This window comes from Phalacrocorax carbo, chromosome 7 (genome assembly GCF_963921805.1).
Source record: "Phalacrocorax carbo chromosome 7, bPhaCar2.1, whole genome shotgun sequence".
Lineage (NCBI taxonomy): Eukaryota > Metazoa > Chordata > Aves > Suliformes > Phalacrocoracidae > Phalacrocorax > Phalacrocorax carbo.
This window is the reverse complement of record NC_087519.1, coordinates 38,351,388-38,374,993: the sequence shown is the minus strand read 5'-3', so window position 1 is coordinate 38,374,993 and position 23,606 is coordinate 38,351,388. Positions and strand designations below refer to the sequence as shown.

The following is a 23,606-nucleotide window of genomic DNA, read 5'->3' as shown; positions in this document are numbered from 1 at the left end:
CCAGAAAACAGTTCACCCTGCCATGAAGGTGTCTAAGAGATGTTGGAAGAATGGCCCTTTGGAGGTGTCCCTCTATCACAGAGGGAGCCCTACAGCTCACTTGCATTGGACTCTTCTCTCTCAAACTATTAGAGATGGCAGAAATGAATCCCATCCAGAACATCAATCCCTGCCTGCTAAGACTGGCACTGTGGGCAGATTCCCTAGCTTTCCAAGTTTCTTCTCAGCTTTGAAAATCCGCGAGGAAGCTTCCAATGCCCCCAAAATCTTGTCTAAATTGGCTGGAAAGTAATCCTTGCTCAGTAATAAAATTCCATTTGTGAAACAGAGGAAGTCATACAGCAACTTAGCCTAGATGTCTTCAAGATAAACATACAAGATGCACAGTTGTTTAAAGCCAGGTGGTTAAATCTACAGTAGCCACAGTTGGAGACAGCCTTCATGCCAGGAGAACGCAGCTGTACAACTGCTTCTTCATTTGGCCAGGAACATCACCAACAAAGCAACCTGTGGGGCTGCCAAATAGTCTATACCACCTCCATCCCGCCCAAACCCCCCATTACAGCTAGCCTTCCCACCTGGGTTTTAGATACACTTTACTCCCAGAGCTTTCATTGTCTTCAAAGGATTCTTGTTGCCTTTGATTGAAAGAAAGCAGTGCCAAACTACTGAATTAATAGCTCCCCCACCCTTGGCCCTCGCCTCTGGCCCCTGGCCTGCTAATGCATTTTGATTTGTGTGCGGACAACATATGCCTGAAACTTTTCCATCATAACAAGTTTAGGAAAAAGTACCTTGTGCTATAAAGGAAGTAATAATATCGAGTTTGGAAAACTATATAGCAGTTTGAGTAGACTTGAAAGCTTACACCATCACACTCCCTTTACTGCCAAGACAAAGCCTGTCAGACTCCCGTGTCCTGTAGGAACAAGCTGCAGAGTTCGTCCTTTCCTGAGGGAGAACACAGGCCCTTCCTAAAGTCCCCTGGGGAAGGGGAGGAGGAGCTGGCAGTGAAGCTGCTGCTTGCGCCTCCTTCCGTGACTAACAAAGCATCCCCTGACAATACATAACCTACTAAAGAAGTCCTTCATGTTCACTGGAGGTGGGAAATGAAGTACGAGATTTAATTTGCAGCCAAGAATCTTTAGCCTGGACAGTAAGAAAGACTGTCTAAGGGTGAAGACAACACCACTATGGAACGGACAAACAAGGGATGTTGTGAGATCTCTATCTGTAGATGTCTTCATGCTAGATAAAATTTTGTTGGGAGTGACAAATTGGGAATGGGTTTAGCTGTACTGTGTGCCTCGGAACCTTTCTACAATTCTGTGAAGAGCCATTAAGAAAACTACTTTTGCTGATATGAATGGAGGAAAGTATTAATCTCATTTAACCCTTAAAGACACAAAACAAACCCGTCTCAGACACTCACCTAAAGAAAAGACAGACCTTCTCCACTGACTACAGAGGACTAGAGGCCCACCTCGGACAACAACGCTGTCTTCCTGGCTGCTAAAGGTGATCAAGATGAATCCTGCCTTGAAGACAGCGTGGGCAGCTCTGCACGGGAGACTTCTGAGAGCAAAGGACTTTTATAAAGAGGTCCGAGGATAGAGAGGGTAGACAAACAGAGGCTTTAAGCCGGGTGCAGATATTTAGCAGGTACGAAACGTTCACTGGAAATGCTTACCAGAATACACTGGATTCCCCGTCACTTGAAGCATTTCAGTCAGGGAAAGTGTTTTGTGAGGGTTTGGTGCTGTGCCATGTTCTCTGACTGTGGAGGTGAAGGTCAGGCTGTGTGGTGATCTGTGATATTTTTGAAGCAGATTGGACTGGACCAGGAACAATCCAGATTATTTACTGCAACAACGGCCTAGAAGCGATTTCCTAGAAGACAAAGGCTTTGCAAACCACACTTCTTTCTACTCTCACCATAGTAGTTTGAATAATGTTCCTCCATTCAGCCGCAAAGCAAGATGATTGGCTCTACTGTCACTCCATCACAACTCAAATTTGAGAATATTTGCGGGCAACCTCCCGCACATAACCCACCTCTGCAGATTACCTCATGGTTTAGGAATGGAGCGCTCTCCACTGCACAGGTGCACATTAACAGCAAAAAATTCATGGGGAGATGGTCAGTACACGCAGGGGGCTTGTACTGAAATATGAAATATTTCATAGTTCAGGTCTCTCTTATGACATATTTCTAGCATCCTTGCTTCACCCAACAGTGAAAGAGGCTCTTGAATTAAGTATGTTGAGGAGCCACACAGTAAAAGTTTGAACCCAAAAGAGAGATATTGAGGATATGAAGCATAACTGCAGGTGGAGGTTAGGAGAAAGTAAATACCATTCGACTTGAAAAAATAATTTCACACGCTAGCAAACAAAAATGAAATTTATAAGGAGTTTATTGGATTGGTAAAATGTAACAAAAAAGCATTTGTGATACTTCTTCTGCAAAGAAAAAAGGCATCTGGCGATTTTGCATATTTATTTTCCCTTACAAAACATTAGAAAAGCATAACTGATAAAAAGGATAACAACTGAAAGAGCAGAGCAAAGAGGAAAATACATCTCAATATAATTGGATAATGCGTAATAAAAATACAGAAAACACATGCTTAAAACAGCTTTCATTCTCTTACTGTAAAAAGTCATTTTACATGTTGAATAAAAAATATATGCCGGTTACTCTGAAAATTGCAGTTTAGAAGAAGTAACTAGCTGAGAACAAAATATATATATCTAAATATATTTATAAATATAGAAAACGTGTATATGCTGCATCTGTCCTCAGAACAAACTGGAATAAATGGTTTTCAATTCATGCACACAAGTTACCAGAGAAAAAACTTCATATATTACCTAGCAGACCAATCCTGTAAGGTGCTGATTGCATTTCCTGAGTGCCCTCAAAGCCCTGTGAAAGTAGTCAATGAAGGAGACAAGTGGCCTGATGGGTTCAGTGAGAAGGGAGGCTACTCAGCAGCTCAGAGGAGATGTGCTCAGCAACTCACAGGATTCGGGAGAACTCCAATGGCAGCAGGATTAGGCCCCTCACAGACTTGGGTAGTGCTTGTGCTCAGCAAGGGGTAAAACTTGGTAACCCCAAGCTCTGACAGATAGGAGACCAGTCCTAAAAGCTCAAGTAATGTTACCTCCCTTAGGATCTGAGGGCATGGAGCGTGCAGCAGAAGGCATTCCTCAGACAGGGAATGCCTCCTTGTGCCCCCTTCTTGCCCAGATACCTAGGCTACTGATTCACATTTAAAAGGAAGATACTTCCCATACCACTGAGAGCCTCTGTCTGCTGGCACAGGACAAGGAGGAGTGTGGTCAGTCACACTCCCCTCCCAACTGCAACAAAGGCAACAATGCAAAACCTTCTCTATCCAAAGGGCTAAACCAACAGCTACCGTAAAGCTGAAATACCACTTCAAACCTGGCCGAGTCATCCACTATGAATTACTGCATGTCCAATAAACATCATCACCAGTGAACCGTGGAGCAGACAGCTGGCAGGGATAGGCCAAAGCACAGCAGCTACATAGGACAAATACATTCCTGGGGACACCCTCCTTGCAGTTTGGAAGACTAAGCCAACCTCCCAGCCCCCAGGGGGTTTGCCATGGGGCATTTAGCCAAGAGGAATCCTTCTGGAATGACCCGTGTGTGGTTCAGACCCCTTTGCATCAGCCCACACAGGTAAAGCCACTGTGAGATGAGGCTCTGAAACACAAGAAACCTCTGCTGTTTGTTCTGAGCTGGAAAGTGCCGTTACCACAACTGCAGAATTAGTACTCCTAGTCTGTCATTTGACTAACTGGAGAGAAGGCACTGGAGGCTGCCCTCCAGTCTCTCTGATGGTCCAAAACACAAGCTGTGGCATTGGAAATTACAGGACCCTTAAGGAAGCTGAAGTCTCACCAAAGCAGACACTGTCTAGCAAGATCAACAGAACGTCCAAGCATAAGTTTGCTCTGCCCATACCTCTACCAATACTAAGTCCTCACTCTTCAGAGGGAGAGCCGAGGAGGTCACACTGGTGCAGTACTGAGCATCAAAACATCAAACCTGCCCTTTGCTGCATTTCCAATAAAACTTGTATTTCCTCTCTGACCACAGCAGGGAAAAGTTTCCTAAAACATGATTTTGGGGATTGAAAATGAAAGCACATCAGCCTTTTTAATACAGTAGCACCAATCAAACACCCAGCCTTTGGCTCACCTTCAAATTTTCTCTCCTAACATTATAAAAAAAAATGAATAATGGAGAACTTATAAGAGAAAATATTAAGCAAATAAAATCTCCAGATATGAATGACTCTGGAGTTCTGATAAGACAGAGACATTTGAGGAGATATACCCAAGTACCTCTGCCACTGAACAGTTGCCTACCAGACAATGAGGTGCGTTAAGCACGACGACAAGAACTGCTGATGGGATAAAGCCATTGCTTTGCTTATCCCAATGGAGAACAGATGCTCAGAATTAGCCTCTTGATTCTGTTCTACATTATCCTTTATAGTTCCCATCCCTGCTTGGTACTAGGGCTATTTCTCTGCTGCCCATAAAGGAGCATCACAGGTCTCCGAAAAGGCACATAGTGAAGAAAGTGGAATATGCTTTTTGTAAAGGCAGCTCATTTAATAGCCTACTCTTCACCTTGCTGGTTGTTCTGCTTAGATACTTGTCAGGTGCTCAGATACTTGGGTATTAGGCACATTAGAAATCTACTCTTTAGGTGGATAAAGCAAAGAACTAGATCAGGCTGAGGGGACAAGGCTGAAAATGTCTATTTGCCAAACTGAACAGAGCTGTCAGTAAAGCACTGGCAGATGTAAAAAAGTGCCCCAGTTCTGTATTTTCAATGGGTACCATCTCAACATAGTTGAAACGCAAACCACAACCTCCGGCTGTGCATTCCAGTGCAAACTGCTCTTATCTCATACAGCCCTGAATGAAACATTAGCACAAAAGCAGCCTAATTGGAACAGGATCTTCTCCTCCCTCCCTGCAAATCCTAATCATTGCACAGAATCCCATGGCTAATGGCAGAGAGAAAACACCTGTTTCAGGCAAAGTACTTGCACTAAGAAGGCAGGATCAAGCCCTAGGCTGGACACAGACTCACCATGGGGAGCAGCTCTGACTGGAGAGGGTGAGGTGGACCTTGCTCTGTTAGCAGGCATCCTTGCTCTCACGCTGCAGCAGTGTGGCAAGCTGGAGCTGGAACAAATGTTTAGAGAGTTGCTGGGCTCTGGCTCTAGTTTAGGGAACACTGCAGAGGGTGGCATTTTTGTCCCTGGCCACCACCAAGGGAGACAGTAATGGCCATCTTCCTTTCATTTTGAAATCTGAGCACTTTCCCAGATGAAGGCATTCCTCCCATCTACAATATTTAGAAAACCTCCCTATATCAGAACTGGAAAATATTCTGCTTGCATTTTCTGGTCCTAAACTCTAGGTGAGCTGTCCTAGACTGAGCTCCTAACTTTGTCTTCAGTGCCCAAACCAAAATGGCTCCATACCATATAGGGACCAGAGCAAGACTAGGACACAACAAATGATGAGTAAAAATAATGACACCATGAAAAAGCACATGATCCCGACTATCAGAAATGCGGAATAAGCAAAGCTTTTATGGAACAAAATTAGCCTGAGATGTAGGAACAGCCATTTAAAAAAATATCAGAGCAATTATGGCCTTTATTTTCTGCCACATTAATTTTTTCACCTCTCTCCTCACAGATGAAATGGATCAGACCAGTTCGTTTTCCTATTCAAGTCAGCTTTGCTCTCTGGGCTGTCACGCTGCTGGCACAGACCTGCGGAGACAGGACTTCCCGCTCTTCAGGGGAATGCTGAAGCAGGGCTATTTTTTAAACATCAAACTATTCCTGTTCACCATACACTCTGCTTCCAAAAATAAACCAAGCATCCGAGTCTTTAAACAAGCGGATGGACCCTTTAAAGTTTCATAACAATGTTTTAAACCTGGGGTAGGAGGGATGGGAACAGGAATACGTTTTCCTACTTATGGGAAGTAATGAAGAAACCAACGTTTCTGGATATGAAATGCTGGGTAATAACAAATCAGAGGTCTGTTGCTGAGCCCGTTCTGCCAGCCAGCCCCTGTGAGAAAAAGACAGTGAGAAAGGGTTTTTTTACACTGATGAACTTAAAATGAAAGGAAGGGCAATACACGGGAAGGAAGAGGGTAGACAGGTACATGGCATGGAAATGACTTGCCTGGAGCAACCACACAGTAGGCAGAAAAATGGCAAATATAACCTGTCTTCTTATTCCCTTAGCCCTGTTCTCAAAACTAGTTTGGGAATGAATTGGGGGAAGGGGAGGAGGGAGCAGCAAATTGAACACAGCAGATGCTCCAGTTTAAACCATATCTTTCCAAAGAGGAACCGAGGGTGGGGGTAGGGGAGATGGCTATTATTAATGTCCTTCCGTATATAGCAAAGCAGACATCCTGCATAATGGCAACACAATACATCAATAATAGCCCAAGAATAGCTTCCTACCGTTTTTTTTTCCCCCTGACAGTTAGAAACATAAAGAGAAAAATCAAGCTGCTGAGATAAATAGCTGAGTCTCCACCCCCACCTCAAATTGCCTTGGCATATTTTAAGAGATAAATGGTTCTATGAGAAATTTAAATAGCTTTCTCTTTTCATTTTTGGCAGCTGCAGGAACTGGGTCAGGTGTAGAAATTATTAATTTTGAAGCCTGAAAAACCCATGTTTGAAAGTAAGTTTTTTTTTTCCTTTAAAGCATCAACTTTCTTAGAAGTAGAGTTAGAAAAAAATTTAAGAAATAATTGAGGTGGTTTTTTTTGGTTTTTTTTAAACAGACATCAGACCAAAAATAATTAAATAACAGTGCAAGCTGCAGAAAAGGGACAATTTGCATAACAGTTTAATGGACATTAGAAGTATCTGTAGTGGATTGCTAATATTTTTTTTTGCATAAAGTTTAGTATTTACACAATGGCTTTCATTTCTCTTGATCAAACATAGCACTGGGAGTATGCCTTAAAAAAAAAAAGACTGGGTGGCACCATTCTGTAGTTCTACGCTAACTTTAGTGCACATTTCCAAAGAGACAAGAGGTTACTGCTAGAGTGACCAGCACCAAACACTTTCACAAGGAGCCCATTTACTCATTGCCAGGTGTCTGGATTGACACCCCCATGAGCTGATCTGACTGAGGCTGCACTCAATGCTGGTCAGAGCTGGTGAACCTGGTACTGAACCACATGTAAATCACTGCCTTCCCCCTTCCACTCAAGTTACTCTTGTTTTATGTTGATACTAGGATTTGAAGCCCAGCTTCTCTGCATGATGCCAAAAGCCACTCCCCTCCTCACGTCATATGTGGAATGGTCTCTGCAACCATAAACCCCTGAATCTTACAGAAAAGGAAGGTCAAATCCTGTAGACACTGCTCTAAGCAAAGAAATGCTGATATATTAACAGGAGAGTACACTAGTTAAGACCTGTAAAAGGTTCAAATTGCCAGTCCTACAAAGACTCCAAGATCTTGAAAGATACTCAGTTGGTGTGCAGCCCACTCCGCTGCATGGCTGGTAAAATCTCCCCTGTTCCCCATGCTCTGTTCTGTGTCCCAACTCAGGTGGATACCTGAGCAGGAGGAGGACTCCCTCATTTAGACTCACTGCACCTCCACAAGGCTTACGGCTTGTGCTCTTCTTCCTTTAGTGACCGATCAAATATTTAAAAGGTGACAAAGGCGCAGATGTAAATAGAACTGCAGTGCCTAGAAAGTCAGAGCACAGATAGCATCATAAGACAGACTGTAATTACAGGCCCTGCTACTTATTACATAGGCCAGTTGTGCCACATGAGCCTTCGGTGGAAACTTCCTGTGTAATTAATAAAGGAGAAACAGAATACTTTTGCAATCACTTTTCTAGCTTTCACTGTGGGGGTCCAATCCTGCCATCCTGGATTAGCTCTAATCATAGTCAATCTTTCTCTGCATAAACTGAAGGCATCTGTTCTGCAAGACTGAAAAAACAGAAAAAAAAAAAAGAAAAAAAGGAAAAAAAGGAAAAAAAACCCCCTTATTGCAAAACTCATACCATGCAATCAAGAAGGAAAGGAAATTGATCCTGAAAACCCCCACCCAGATTGTAATCTGACAATGTTTTAAAGGCATCTGGCAAAAAGGAAGAAGAAAGAATAATGCTATGAAATATTTAAAATGCTACTTCTGTCAGGAATACGTGAGAGGGGAAAAGTGAGTTTGAAAGGGCTGCATTACTGGTAAGCCAAAACCTGAAAGCACCACCTTTTGCATAGGAGGGTGAGGTGCTCTTGGCCCAAGCCAGGGTAATCCTGAGAACAAGTACCAGGCGCTGATTCAACAGGGACCAGCATGACAAAGTCAAGGCTGCGTGTGAGCAGAACCAGAGCCGCCGTCCTGCACACCACGGTGTGTGCCATGGGACGTTAAGGGTAAGGCAAACGAGAGAGTTAATAATACAGTAAAATAGCTGCGTGTTTGCAAGCCTGTAACTGAGCCTCCTCATCTAAAGCTTCAACTGGATTTTCAACAGCAGGGGAAATAGGGCATCCCCAAGAGATAATGTCTCCTAAAAGTACATCTCCTACTGCTGAGTCTCTTACCAAAGAGGGACATCCAAGGAAGGGGAAACTGCCCTGTGAGATCTGAGATGCACTGGGTAGCACTTTGCTTTTCTCCTGCACCCACAGTCTTGTCCTCCCCATTCTGAAATCCCCACTTGTGTGGAGCACCTTTGCAGAAAGATCTCAGCCAGGCCTGACCACTGGGCTAATCCCAAAGGGCATCACAAAAAGCAGGCACAGAAAGAGGCTGGAAATGCCCAGATGTCATAAGGAGGGTAGCAATCAAACAGACACTCCAGAGTCACGATGCTCAGCTGCACCTTCTTGGTCTCCACCTGCCTGCTGTACAGTTCCAGCAGAAACCACAGAAGACTTCAGGACAAGCACTGGGCATACAAACAGAATCAAAATGGTCCTGAAACACTAAAACAAAAGATACTTTGGAACAAAACTGGCACAGCCACAATCCCCACAACGCTTGCGTAAGATAGAAAGGAAGAATCCCTAGAACATATTTATCAAAAGCCATTTTATGCAGATTTTTCCTTCTGAATATTTAAAACATGGTGAATATTAAACTTCAGAGATTCCTAATACGTTCCAAAGCCCCATGGACCTTTGAAATGCTAGCTCATCAATATGCAACATCTAATCTTGCAAAAAAAAAAAAAAAAAAAAGGAAAAAGAAAAGCTATTCATCCTCTGCACATAGAGGTTACAGCGAGAATCCCGAGGAAAAAAAAACCTTCCAGCATCTTATGCAATAGGTTAAATTTACTTTGGTGGGGAAAGTTTCACTTTCTGCAAGAGAGAAAGTGCCTGTACGTGCATTGCTGCTGGAAGCTTTTTCTGAAGCGTGAGGCTGAAACTGTGTAGCTGGATTACAGTAAGTAGTTTATTAAAAAAACCAGGGCTTGTGGCTTTGCATCCTGTTCCAGTCCAATGTAGTCTCAGGATCCCCTCTCCAAAGGCCAGCAGACAGTGCGCCACCTAAAAATCCATTCTAGTCCAAAATGCTGTGGTTGAAATGGCTTTGCTTGTTTATAAAGTTTAGTGTTTCGTATCACTTGCATCTGACCTTCAGCAGAAAGAAAAGCTCAGTTAAACTGTGCAAATATGTACCACATGGGAGCAAGGGAAGGCAACCAAAAATGCTGCATGAGCTTTTGCAGGGCTGCAGCCTTTTAGGAGCACCAGTGAGATGAACTGGATCAGAGGCCAAATTGATAGAGGCTCCAGGCAGGAGCTTGAAACACCACGACATCCAAATTCACAAAGAAAATGTTCTGTTACTGCAACCCCAAATTTCCTGCACATGAAAACACTGTTTTTCTTTCATCTTTAGGAGATGCTTGTTCTGTAATCCGACATTTAGAAATGAACAAACAAGCAGGAGTCAGCTGACAAAGGGTTCTTGCTGGTGAATGGAAGTAGGTCACTCTGAGTATTTTGCCTTTACAGACTGGCTTAATATTAGTGTTGTACGCAAAACAGTAACGAAACTGCACTGGAGACAGGAAAAGCCTCTAATTTTGTCTTTTCTATGAAAATTAGCATTAACATTCTGCATTAATGTGCAATGCCTCTCCAGTACCCCATATCTGGTTAATTAAAAAAACAAAACAACCAAAACCAAAACAAAAACCACAAAGCAAACCACACACTAAATTAAACAACGACAAAAAGCCCTTACTGGTCAGCCTGCATTTAAAGACATCTAAGTATGAGTAATCGGGCAAAGAGGAATTTTCCTGAAGGAACATGAAAGAAAATGAAAGCTCTACATACAAGACCAAATAAAATCTTCTGTCTCTCACGAATGCAAATTCTGGCTGCCCTTTTACACAAACACATTAAAGGAATAAAACTGGAAGAAAAAAATAAGAGAAAAAACTAATAAATTCATTTTTGGATAAAAAATATTTTAAAACAAACAAACTATCCTTCAAACAAATTTCTTCATGATAAATCCCTGCAATCGTGTGGTTCTAAATTACATGGTTAAATATGACTGAAAAAGTAAGGCACAATTTCATAATCATTTTAAAAGCAATAATTATAATAATTTTCTTTGATATCCATGTGGCAGGCCACTGATACTATGAATGCACAAAACTACTTGATTAAAGAACTGGAAAAGTTTTTCCAACTACTAGCTAAGACTCACAATACATCTGTGAAGTAAGTAACTTAACATCTTCACTGCAAAGATGAGTGCACGTTGAGCAAATGGAAAAAGCGGGTAAGAGAGCTGCTTGCGGACAAAGGGAGGCTGAGGCAAAAAAGCAGAGACACCCCAAGTGTCATGTTCCCAACGAGGGACTCCAGTCTGGGAAATGTGAAGGTAATGCTACCACCCGGGGCTTCTGCCTCCTTCCCCAATTTCTGAAAGGTCGAGGTATGATGAGAAATTTGGACAAACAGCAACATTAAAAAAACAAAGTTTGAACTGGGTGCTCTTGATACCAGTGATCAACCCCATTGCTTCCACCCGTAACACGCAGCCAAAGAGTCTGGGAACACATAGCCAGGAATAAAGCCCAGTGGGGTTTAAGTAGCAGTGCTCAATATTGCAGCCTGTATTTCTGCTGAGCTGTAGCCCCACAACCACCTTACGTGTGCATGCGAGTGCATATGCCAGAGCAGTCTGCAAGCGTTTGAGCTTGGTTTTTTTCAGATCACGGCACAGAATTTCCAGGCTGAATGAGAGCTGTTCCCCAACGTCCACCAGGAAACCTACTGAGGTTATGTTTTCTACCTTAGATTTTTAGATGCTGGGTGAATGTTATAACTTTTATTTAATTTTAAATTAAATTTAATTTTTTTTTAAAGAATAAAGTATTTTACTACACTATCTATCTAAAAGTACACTTTAAACTTGAATTTAAATTTAAGTTTAAAGTTTACTCACTCATGCTTCATATGCCAGTCAGGCAATCGACTGCTGCAAATTCAAACCTGAAATGCTGAGGAAGCCAGGTAGTATTTCTAGAAATGTTTGAGGAGAAATGCCATTCCCAAGCCCAGAAGGATAGGTGGAGATGAAGTTCAATCATTAGCTCTTGATCATCACGGCAGTTGCCATAATGCACTTACATTCTTCAGTAATTTCAGGGGGGGAAAAAATACCCAAAGAAGAAAATTGCAATTGCCACAGAAAAAGACCCTGGCTTTAAGACGGGAAAGGAAAATGAACCCAACAGATGTAACACTGTTATTTTAAGAAGAGTCACATTATTTGGATTGTTCTAACAAAGGAAACAGTGACTTCAAAGTTAGCAAAACTAGTTAAAAATAGGGAAAAAATATCTTGTGAAAAGTTTCAAAGCTTTTTTTTATTTCACCAGGTCCAATATTGAACCATTTCCCAAGAACACATGTGCTTGTTTTTAAATAGAATTTTTATCCAAAGAAGTTTTCAAAATTGTCACAGAAACTTTAATTTACCAGCAGAAGAAACCCAAGAACTACAAAAACTGAAAAAGACGACATGGGTTTTGAGAAATGAAAATATTTGTTAACAATTCTGAAATTTATTTAGATAAAAATTCAATATGTTTTTAATTATAAGAGCAAGAAAAGAAACTGCTGTGGATAACATTGCAAAAAGAGAGAATCTATGATTAAAAAAAATGGCCCTTCTGACATTGCATAATTTAGTGTAAACGTTGTGACCAGCTCTACTGGAAATAGTGTTCTCACAGCTCTCTCAGTTTACACTTTACTAACCTCTAGATAGTTCCTGATATCCTTTGGCAACAAACCCTTAATTACCATCACTAGTGTTTTCTCGTGGGAATTTCACCACAGTGAAATACACCTCTCTCTGCTAGCCCTGACTTACAGTACTGAAGCCTACATACGGTGTAGTCATCCCAACTCAGTGAACAAATGGTAAATCAACATGATGAACCAACTGCGGGAACCAGACATCAACAGAAAACAGTTATAAACTCAAATCCTTTCTGAGCCATTCAGCTGAAGTACCAGGTGTCTAACGTTTATCTCTGACGCCAAAGGAGGGCAAAGTCACGGGATTGCCCTCAAGGACCTTCTCTTGGGTCCTGTTATCCCTTGCCTGCTGGACTTTCTCAAAATCAAAGGGAACCAGCATTTATCAAACCTAAGCTAGGCTTGGCTGACCAGGTCCAAGATTTCAGCATGACTTGTTGCATACTCTCTTCAACCACCCCATTTCTCTAAAAGACACTTTTTTCTCATTCTTTGTAGGCACATACTGCTGATAGGTGGAAAGTCAACTTAAGGCCTGTGTCTCATGAAAGTCTTGCTCCTGCTATCAGGATGAACGGTATTATGTAGAGTTCACTATGTAAACACTTTGGTACTCCCACACCTCTATGATTAAGTCATTACCCAAGTGTTTTGCAGCCATGATAAAAATCTAAGAATTAAAATAATAATAATAATAAAAAACCAAAAACAAAATTAAAGGTGCATTATCTGATAGGCTAAGGTGATGGTGTTGCTTTCTGTTTTTAAAAGCACCTTTCAGGGAATGATTAAAGTAAGTGACAATAAAACCATCACATTCACAAAACACTAGTGTTAGCCTTGGGGATATGCTTAAGGACTAGGCTGTAACCAAGGCAACCCAATCTTCTGGAGAAAGTTTAAGTAGACAGTTTTAAAGCCATGGTTCAAAGATGAAGTAAACCTGACTGTAGGGCTACTTGTGACATATGGAACATGCCACAGCCACCCAACACAAAGCGATGTCCATGTAATAACTCATCCTCCTGTTGTCCAAATGTTATGTTGGATCAGCTGCTGGGTGCCCTCCTGCAGTTGGCATAAGGGCAACGCATGAGCCATTTAATGTGTTCTGTGTAATTTGACAGAAACTTGACTGTGCCCACATCCTAGCCGGATCAAATCTGTATGACAGGGTGATACAGAATCAGTTGGGTCTTAATGACTGATTAATGACCCATGGCTTATGTCACACCATGCGATGGCTTTAAGCCTGTGCTTAAACAAACCCCATAGGCTTAAATATTTTGCTGAATTAGAACCTGATCCTGGACCTTCCTGCGCCCCATCTGGCCACACAAATCATGGGATCAGGCCCTACTTCCCAATAAATGCTAGACAAAGCCAAAGCAGCATAAGCAAAAGCTCTGTAGATCTCAACAGAAATATCTGTGAGATCTTCCAATTCTTTCTGAAAGAAACAGTTGGGACATTACCACAGCCCTATGGGTGATGTGAATTTTTATCATGGCTAAGAAGTGCACCTTCAGAAAAGCAAGGTGTCTTTGGCAAAAAGACTCCTTCTTTGGAAGATATAAACCAGGATATATTATGAATATGTGATAAATATTGTGGAGAAGCAAAATCCCAGTGGTTCTTAATTGCAGTGCAATTGAGATAAGTCCACCAGCATTTCCTAATTAAATCCTGAAGCATCAGAGGGGAGACTTCCATACACATGCAGGTGATGAGAGCCTCTGTGATGTATATATATTTATGCAGTATCTTCCAAATATATTTATAGCAATTTTCAAAGCCAAAACCACACACATTACAGAAAATAAAGAAGAGTGTTTTGGATGCTCACTCATTCCAACAGGCAGTTGGCTTTGGTGTTTCAGGGGTGAAAATAAAAGCACGATAGTACCTTTGCCCAGATGTGTCCGAAAGATGTGTCTAGAAATTAGCTGCTGTACCTCAAATATGAACACTGCTCAATCTTTGTCAAACATCTTCCATCCATGGAGGATTTAATGCTTGAAAAGTTTGGCTTTCACCTTCCTGCATGCCAGCCGAACTCACCACAGCACCCTAATAACACAGGGGATTCAGATCTTGATCTCCTGGCTGGCCCCGAGCTTTGAAACGGGCTGGAATCCCAAACCTACATACCAGCAAACTTTTCTGGAAGGAGAAGACAGAACTCCAAAAAACAGTAGTTTGGGCCAATCTCTGATTAGTTTAATTCCCATAACGTCCCTGGGAAGTTGGAATGAAGCCCTCTCATGCAGAGTGCAGAAGACGAGAAGCCATATGACTTGCTCCACGTCCGGCCTATGGCACAGCTATAAAAAGCCCAAAGGCACTGGACTTCAGTCCTCCTTAGTCTAGGCCACATTCTGCAGCAAGACACAATAGCTTTTTTCCATCAATTACCCCAGTGTTACTCATGAGAGTCTTAGCAGCCACTTGATTTAATAATAAGAAGAAAAGGAAGATCAGAGCTACATTTGCTGCCTGTTGAATGGCTTATTCTGCACCCAAGTGCATCACATATTCACCTGTGCTTGCAGAATTGTAAAATCTTCCACAGGGATATGATAGTGTTAGCAATCCCAGCTCTGACCTCCCATGTTTTTGTAGGGTTAGTTCAAACTGGATTTTCTCAATAACTGCAAGGGTTTTTTGACTGGTGATGGTGCAGACTGCCTGTAAAGAAGCGAGCTCAGAAGTACCTTACATGCCACAGTTCAGGGAGCAGGAGCTCAGATGGAACCTGGCAGGAGTCACGGTGCACAAAAAAATAATAATAAAAAAAACCTGTTTACGTCTGAGGCAGTAAAATTCTTGAAGGCCAGGGTAGAAATCTAGTATAAAATGGCAAACTGCTTCAGCACAGCCACTATGGTGGAGAACGATTTCTTTTGCTTAACGATTCCACCCTTCTACAATGAAGGATTCATTCCGAGCTGTGAATTTTGGGAATCTTCCCTGACACTGGTAGAGTTTGCCAACATACAAACCGTGTAAGCAACAGAGGTTTCACACTGGTATTTCTGTATTTGAATTTACTGTATACAGCTAAAGCTATTAAATTTCACAGTGCTCTTCCATAAAGGTTAGTGCTAAACTGAAAAGAAATGTACCGTTTGCAGGAGCTGCAGTGAGTATGTCAAATTTTCATTTGCTCATCTAACTTTTCTTTTTCGCATTAGTGCGTATAATTATATTAGGCTTCTCTTATAAAGATTAAAGATGAAAGCGCCATATTCTTATTGTTTTCAGTGGGTGCATGAAAAAAATTCTTATAACTTACTCTTGAAAAATGCTGGTTTGTCACTTATATGGTCAATCAGCCTGCAACTGTTTCAGTTCTGCTTCTTAATTTGTTAAGTGCAAAGAAAGGTATTTTCTTTGATTACATCTGCAAATAAGGTATTAATGTCAATTCAGTGATACGAAAATTACTCCCTATGTAATTTGCACCTTAGTTATTATGGGTTTCATGAACAAGAATATTATAGCTGCTCAGAATGCTGTGGATTTCTAATTATTTTTTTAAATTAACCTAACTAAAAAAATCCCACCAACATAAGAAAAAAATTATCATCTGTGGCCAGCTTTTATTTACCTTGGCATACATATTAATTCTGGACAGAAGATGAAAATGCTGCTGTTGGCCCAGCACTTTTCTGCAATGACATTTCACCAAAGAGAAGTTATAAGTGGCTGGGATGAAAGTGAAAGAGGGGGAAAAAAACCCACAAAAAAAGCTTAATTTTTTGGAATGGCATAGACAAGGGTTTAATACCTCCTTTAGCTTTCTTAAGATAAAAACTGAAGTACAACATGTATTTAGGAGGATGCTTTTTGCCGTTATTGAAATAAGACCCTTAGTTTTTTTAATGAGCACTCCAGATCATTAACACCAGAGAAATATATATCCCAAGGCTTGATTCAATCCCTGTTACAGTTGAAGGAAAATCCTCCCATTGCAATACACAGGAGATGGAACAAGACTCTATTGCTTAAATGTCTACCCAGAAACCAACACTGCCAGTGGTCCCACTAGATTGGGGTGTGTGAGAGGTTGGCACAAGAATTTTTTTGAGCATCGCTTTGCACTGCAGTTCTATGTAGTCACTTTTTTTTTTTTTTTAAACCACTGGGATTTTAAAAATGTGTTTCCAGCCTCACATCCTTAAAAGACCTTTTCAACAGACATGATTGGCTTATACCTCTGGTAAATCAAAAGCACATTGTGTGTGTCTGTGTGTAGTGTGTGTGTATAGTGTGTGCAAGCTCACATCTTTCTGTGATTGCTCATACATTGTGAATTGGAAGCATCACTACTGAATAAATTTATGCAATAGCAAAATATAATTTCATAAGAAAAAGAAAAAACCCTATTGAACTGGAAGGGAATGGAGACAAGTAAGGGCCTAGGAAAAAAGAAATAGATAACAAATCTGTGTCCCAAGGATACAAGGTCACGCTTACACTCTTAGGTGCAGTACAGCTGAAGTTGTACTGTTTGTGTTGTGATGAGAGGAGTGCTGAGTCTGCCCTAACAACTTCTAGGACTGTGGAGCTACTTTCTGCTGGTGATCCAGATACTATTAAAGTCAAAGGGGAGCTCCCTAAGACTTCAATGAGAGCTGGTCCGGTTCTCAAAGCTGGGAAGAAAGAACTAGCTCAGCCATCTTTCACCTTCTACCTTCATGTACTTCTTAAGAAACAGGAATCAAACACAAAAATATAGTTAGGACCATGTTCAGACCTCCTTCTACAGGCAGATAAACTTAGGTGCTGTGACCACTTATCTCCATCCGCTGCAGAGACAGCAGGTGGTCTGACTCACTCGCCACCCTCCAGAAAAGTCATGTCTAATTCAGGTGCCTGTCATGGTCAGCCTGAACATGGCCTCTCAAACTGCCCTCTTGTTCCAAGGCCTTCCAGTTTTATTTCTTTTTTTTTTTTTTTTTTTTTTTTTTAAACAGAGATTCAGACCCTAGGCTGGAAAGAAATCATGCAAAGCTTGTGCAATATCCCCCAATGGGTGTCCTGGGGAGGGTCACAGTTGATACTCAGAGATCAGTGCTGGCCTTGGCAGTCAGAGCCTGGATCCGAGCAGAGTTGCAAGTCTTGCAAAGGATGTGCCCATCCAGAGGGTAACAGCCCTGATTGTCCCCTTCAGAGAGGAGGCCGCCACAGTCCTAGGAAACAGGCAGACAGAAAGAGCAAAGTAAATAAGAAAGAAGAACAAGATTAACTGAAGAATCTATCAGTCAAAGAAATTCTCTCCTCGCTCTCCACCTTGTAACAGGATCCAGCCTGAGTCAGCGTAAAGCATGAAACTGAGGTACGTGATGTCTTTCATGATTAAGCCATTTCCTGATAAGAGACAATTCTGCAGAGAAGATGGGTTCCCAAGCTCTCTGCTGAATTTAATCCAATTGAAAATAAAAGGAGATTATTCCCATCACATTTCTGAAGAAGGAAAGGTCTTTAGCATTGGGGAAAACATCAAACTTAAGCACCTATTTATTAATGCAAAAAAGGATAAAAAAGAAGCACCACTGGAAAGGAAGTTTGGTACCAATATCTGACTGCAGGTAATCTCCTTTGGAAGAGTGAATGCCACAAAGCTATAGTATCCATTCCAGGAGTGACAGCTAAGCAAATTCCCTGCCTGCCTCCACTTACCAGAACCGTCACCTGTGTTTGTATTGCAATTGGCCCAAAACGTGGTGGCTGAAAGGAGGATGTCACTGAGGCAGACATATAGAAAACTCACTAGAAGGCCCGAAACCTGCTCCAGAGACCTCAGCCTCTAAAAACACAGGGCTAAGTATAGCTGCTAGGAAAGCTGGGAATTTTCCCTCACTATGTGATCAGGCAATCACTTGACCAAAGACTGCTGATGGAGCTGTGGTGAGGAGATTATGGCTTGCTTAGGGGCCATGCCTCTTCATCATAAATCTGTTTTTGTAAATACATCTGGCATGCAAGTGGTGGAAAGAGGAATATCGTTGTTCCTTTTGAGAGAGTTGAGGCACGTGGAGATCAAGGCCAAGTGGGTGTCTGTGTCCTCGGCTCACCACTGCATCTATTTCTGACATTCATGTGCATGAAGCCTAAGTATCTCGGCAGCCAGCATGGGGCAGCCAGCATGGGGACATGATGTGTGATGAATTTGATCTACAAAATTTAGTGTAGGAATGCCCCAGTGTCTTTAAAAAACTGGGCCTAAGTAATGGGCTGATATGTACCCTGGAAGCCCAAGTCAGGTTGAGAAGTGAACCAGATGCCTCACGTCTCAGCCTAGACCTTTAAGCCTTAGTCCGCCCTTCTTTCCAGTTAAAGTTATTGAAACCTGCAGCTGCGGTAAGAAATACATTTGGTCTCATTTTCTTACCCTGCCATCTGGCTGATGTATTATCCAACAAGTAACACTTGCATTGAAGAATTCTTGAAGGTTCCCTAACACAGCTGTTCCCACATGTTAATTGCTTTAAGGTGATTTTTCTTCTCTGTCTTCAGATTCTAACCATCAAAATTATATGAAGTGCGTAATGAAACTGAACAGGAAAGTAGCACAAAAAGCATTGCACAAAACAAGAATGATCATGTTTATGTGTCCATTAAAATTCTTCAACCCAGAGCCATATGTTGAGTTTCCTGTACAATCTTGCTCAAATTCTAACATGCATTAGCTTTCATTTTAAGAACATAAACATGAGCAACGTTTGTGTCCAAGCTATAATTTATGATGTTCTCAAATATTAAGCTCTAATTACCTGAGTCACATTCTCTTGCTCTCCTAATGAACCTGTTACAAACAAGGGACCTGATTTTCTTCTCATTTGTGCTGATATAAATGAGGAAAAATTCCTTGCATGCTGAATGAAGTCAATGAAGTAATTTGATTGTAGAGCCAGTGTTACAATAGGGTATGCCTGTCATGTGTATAACATGAGGCAGTGATGAAATTAAGTCATCCTTTGCTTTCTGTCCTTCATGTGATTAGAATACTTACCTCACACCGGTAGCACTGGACGTGGAAGTCACGATCCAAGGCGACAATGCGTACAGTTTCCTCTTGTCCTGGGGCTGGCATGATGGGCTCCTTACAAACAGAACATCTTGGTGCAAATTTCCTGAAGAAAGAAGAGATAGCCCTAGTCATTCTCAAACTCAATCTGAAAGTTTTTGTTAACTGCACCAGAAAACCAGAAATGTATACATTTGTACAAACACACACATGTATGTACACGTGTGTCACAGTTTGCAGCTTTGCACAGCTGCATCCTTGGAAAGAAGACAGAAAGGAGAACTTCAGTCTTACAATGCAATTTCAGGCTTGCAGGATATTAAAGAGCATTTTGCAGACTATTAGACTCAGGAATATCTGACAGGCAGCAAAGCATATTCTGCTTGCCCTAATTAACAATTAAAGTGCCTGTTGAATGACCCACAATTGTGACACCTCTGTACTGCTGTGACATCAGGCTCAACCCCCATCCTAACTCCAAAAAAGTCCATGCAATTTCTAAGGTTAGAAAGATGACCAGGATCTGCTTCAAGAGCATCTCTTGAAAAAAAAAAATCAAAATATTAAAAATTGGAGCTTGGAACAAATAGCTAAGAAGTCTTAATAGAGATGGTAAGATGATTTGCCTTATACTACACTGATTTGTTGAGGTTTATTCCATCCATTTTAAACTTCTGAGCCATCTTACCTACATATGCACACAGGAGCACACTCCTGACTATGCTCACTCTCAAACAAGAAGCATCGGGGCAATTTTGACTAGCTGCATTTTCTAGCTAAAACCAACTCTCAGTTATCCATTAGTGGGTTGCCCAGGCTTAAAAGGGAAGAGGTCTGGGTGCAGAGACACCAACACTCTGCCTTCCACAGTCAGCTTGAGTCAGAGTTGTATGGTGACAAACACCATGTGAAGGGACTGGCTTGAATCAGCTGGCTTAGTCAGCTCAGGGATCAAGAGGAGCACAGACTTTTATTTTTCCCCTTACATTGCCCACTGTATGCAGTTCCAGCTAATTCACACACGTTCTCTATTAGTTCTGGTTTTGCTCCCCCTAGTTGCCCATGAGAAGTGGCCATATCTCTGCTCCCAGGCAGGTGGAGATGCTTGAGAACATCTAGCCTGTGGTAAATCATTATTTGCTATCTTGATTCAAAACCTACGGGTACCAATTCCCTGGCTGCAAATCCTGCTCACAAAAAAAGAGACATGTACCTGCAGAATCTGCTACCATGTAATGAGAGCCTGGGTCACAGGCTATGAGGTGACAAAGGGCAATGCTTATGGCAAACATCAGAACAGGAGGAGATCAAAGACCTTTCTCTTCTGAAATGCCTAGGAAAGATTGACTCTGCCACCCAGCCTGTCACATGAATCACCTCAGAACTAACTAGCTTAGAAAAGGGAAAAAAAAAAATCTATCTGTACTAGGAATAAAGAAAAATATTAATTTCACTGGCAGCAGATGAAAGATGTCTGTGTAGCTGCGATCTAACAAAAATGAATTAAACAGTGGCTATAGCAAGTGCTCTGAAAAATAACTTAAATGGATCATGATACGACCAGAGCTGTAATCGCAGTTAATTATATACTGCTTCATGCAGGCGCTTCCTTGTGCCATTTAGCTCAAATGTGGTGCTTAAAAATACTTCAACATTTCTCTGTCCAGGCCACTGTGGGCAATTCATTATGAGGGAAATATTATCTCCCAGGACCCAGAGATGACTCCTGAAGATTTCAGGGGATGTGGATGTGCTACTTTGGGTCCCAAGCTCAGGTGGTAGCTAAGCGACAGTGTGAACATCAGGTACAGTTTTGTTATCAAGAGGATGTGTAAGATGTAGAGCACTCGACCTCCAGACCAGGAGGACATGCCATCCCTGATCAGTTAAAACTGGGCTGGCTGAAGTGCTGCTAAACATGTGGCTGGCCAAAGACATTCTGAGTGTCACATAACAGTTATGCTCCTGCAAGGAGCAGGGAGTTGGACTTGATGGTCCTTCCTCATCCCTTTGAACTCCAGATATTCTATGATTAGGTCTTGTCCTATTCCTGCTATCTTCCCCGCAATCTTTCACTCAACGATTTTGTGTCCTTTCCTAGAACTGACAGGCTGCCACTTTGCACTCTCAGAGCTATAAGGTCCACATCCAGTCACTGCCAAAACACTTCAACATGGGACATCAGGTCTTCCTCCCAACGGCTTCTGAGCCATTCGCTTGTGGGGCCTGGGGAAGGGGCAGTCTCCAAATCGTAAATGGGTGTGAGGAAAACCCTTCAGAAGCCTGAGTGGTGTGTAAGACTTCTGTTGGGCCTGTGCTCAGGACCATATTTTACCTTACACACCACTGCTGGCACAGAAAAGCAAGGCAACACAGCAGCTGCCAATTAACCCAGCCTATCTGAGCTACAGGGAACATCCTCACATTGTATTTTAACGCACTAGTTGATCATGGCAGCTTCCCTTTCTGTCAAGTCAACCTGCCTCTTTGAGCTTTCAGGCCCACACACTGATGTCACGAGGCTCTAATTAAGTCTACCCCCTTAGAAATTAAACGATAAATGGTTGAGATGTAAACTCACATTTGTCAGTATTGATTTCCCTTTTAATTGAGGGGTGTAATGTGTCTGTCTTCTCCATACAGGGGAAACATTTGTGCTCTGATTATATCCATCTTCCCTAGATTAGTTGTGATGATGGGGGTGGTAGCGTGGCAGTGACAGAAGCTACTTGCAACTATACCTTTCAACTTACTTTAAATAGAGTTTCACTATAAATTATTACCAGGGCTGTATTTTTAGCAGCTTTAAAAAGCTAATTAGCAACTAGAAACAAGAGGAGCTGTGAGCATCCTGTGGCTACCTAGATCCCTATAGCCAGTAAGCAAACACCTGCAGAGTGCAACGGTACAGGACCTCTCTTAATTGCTCGGTGGATGAAGGGGGGAGACGCTGATGTGGAAACGCAGGTACAGGCAGTGAGGAGGAACGTGCGCATGTTGAGTGCAGGTGAAGGGAGGGGAAATGCAGAGCATTTAAAATGGAGGAAGACAGAGGTTACCCATAAATTGAGATCTAAGCAAAACCGAGATCAAGCAGCACTGACCCCTAACCAATTTATCTTGTATGCCATGGTGTGCCTGCTTGGAGCAAAGCTCTGCCTACTATTTAAGAGCCCTGGGAGGAAGTGGCAAAGGCTTCAGATCTTTTTGGATACTCAGAATAAAAAAAAAAGGGTGATTTTTAGGGACAAAATAGAAAGACAATAAGGAAAACTACTGAGAGCAGCTTGGGCCGTACTTATGGAAATCCTCAATGCAGTGGATGTTCCCACCAGCATCCACGGTGAAGGGGATCCCATCCAGGCTGCGATGGCACATCACGCAGGTGAAGCAGTGGGGATGGTAGGCCTTCCCAGTGGCTCGGAGGATCCTTTCCATGATGGGCTTTGCACAGACACTGCATTGCTCCAGTGTGTTCTGCAAACAAAACATACACAGCAGATGTAAGCACCAACTTGGCAGGATATTTACAAAGGTCAGCTGGGCTGGGGACTGCTGCTGGTCTACTTAGAAACTTTAGGTACTTTCTTTTCATTTTTTCTAGATAAGCACAGTACAAAGTGTGATAATAGTACAGGGACTGGGTCAAGTCTTTAGTACAGTGTGAGAAAGCAAACCAGAGGCTTCTCTCAGCAGCTCTGATAAACAGAGATGGCCCATTAGGTGCGTGTATCTGAGACATTGCAGCTTCTGTAGCCAAGAGCACAAGAAGGAGTTATGCAGCCTGCACTCCTGGGTTTTGCCTCCGGACTGCCCAGTCTGAATGACCTTTTGCAGCTGAGAGACAATATTCACAATGCGCAGTGCAAAGCTGAACCTGAAACTCCTGGGGTGACACAGGGACCCCCTAACTGCTCTGCCAATACTGCTCCCATAAAGGATCTTTGTCTGCCTTGTAAGATCTTGATCTTCCTCTCCCACCACAGAGACTACTGTTGAGACTGGGGAGAGAACAAAGCAGTCTCTGCAATGAAAGCATTGCAAGGACAGGAGTTCAGGATGACTTAAACTGTTCATTTATCTCTGGCCCACAATGTTTGAGATAATGGCTGTGAAATGCCAACTCTAAGACCATGATTTTTGCGGCACAGGTTTTACATACTGGCCTGCTCCTGAAGCACTGGAGCCAAAAAACCTCCCACTTTT

At 42.2% G+C, this 23,606-nt stretch overlaps 1 protein-coding gene across 6 annotated transcripts in view; it reads right to left on the bottom strand.

Annotated features, from left to right (window-relative positions):
- Positions 1 to 2,399: 2,399 nt before the first annotated feature.
- LPP (LIM domain containing preferred translocation partner in lipoma) overlaps positions 2,400 to 23,606 on the bottom strand; it is a 356,036-nt gene continuing 334,829 nt past the window's right edge. For all 6 annotated transcript variants that reach the window (XM_064457579.1, XM_064457578.1, XM_064457583.1 and 3 more), the window contains 3 exons: positions 22,699 to 22,877; positions 19,386 to 19,506; positions 2,400 to 17,562 (listed from right to left, as the gene is read on the bottom strand). In XM_064457579.1, coding sequence (XP_064313649.1) covers positions 17,434 to 17,562; positions 19,386 to 19,506; positions 22,699 to 22,877 — 429 coding nt within the window. In that variant the 3' untranslated portion in view covers positions 2,400 to 17,433. The remainder of the gene's footprint in view (positions 17,563 to 19,385; positions 19,507 to 22,698; positions 22,878 to 23,606) is intronic.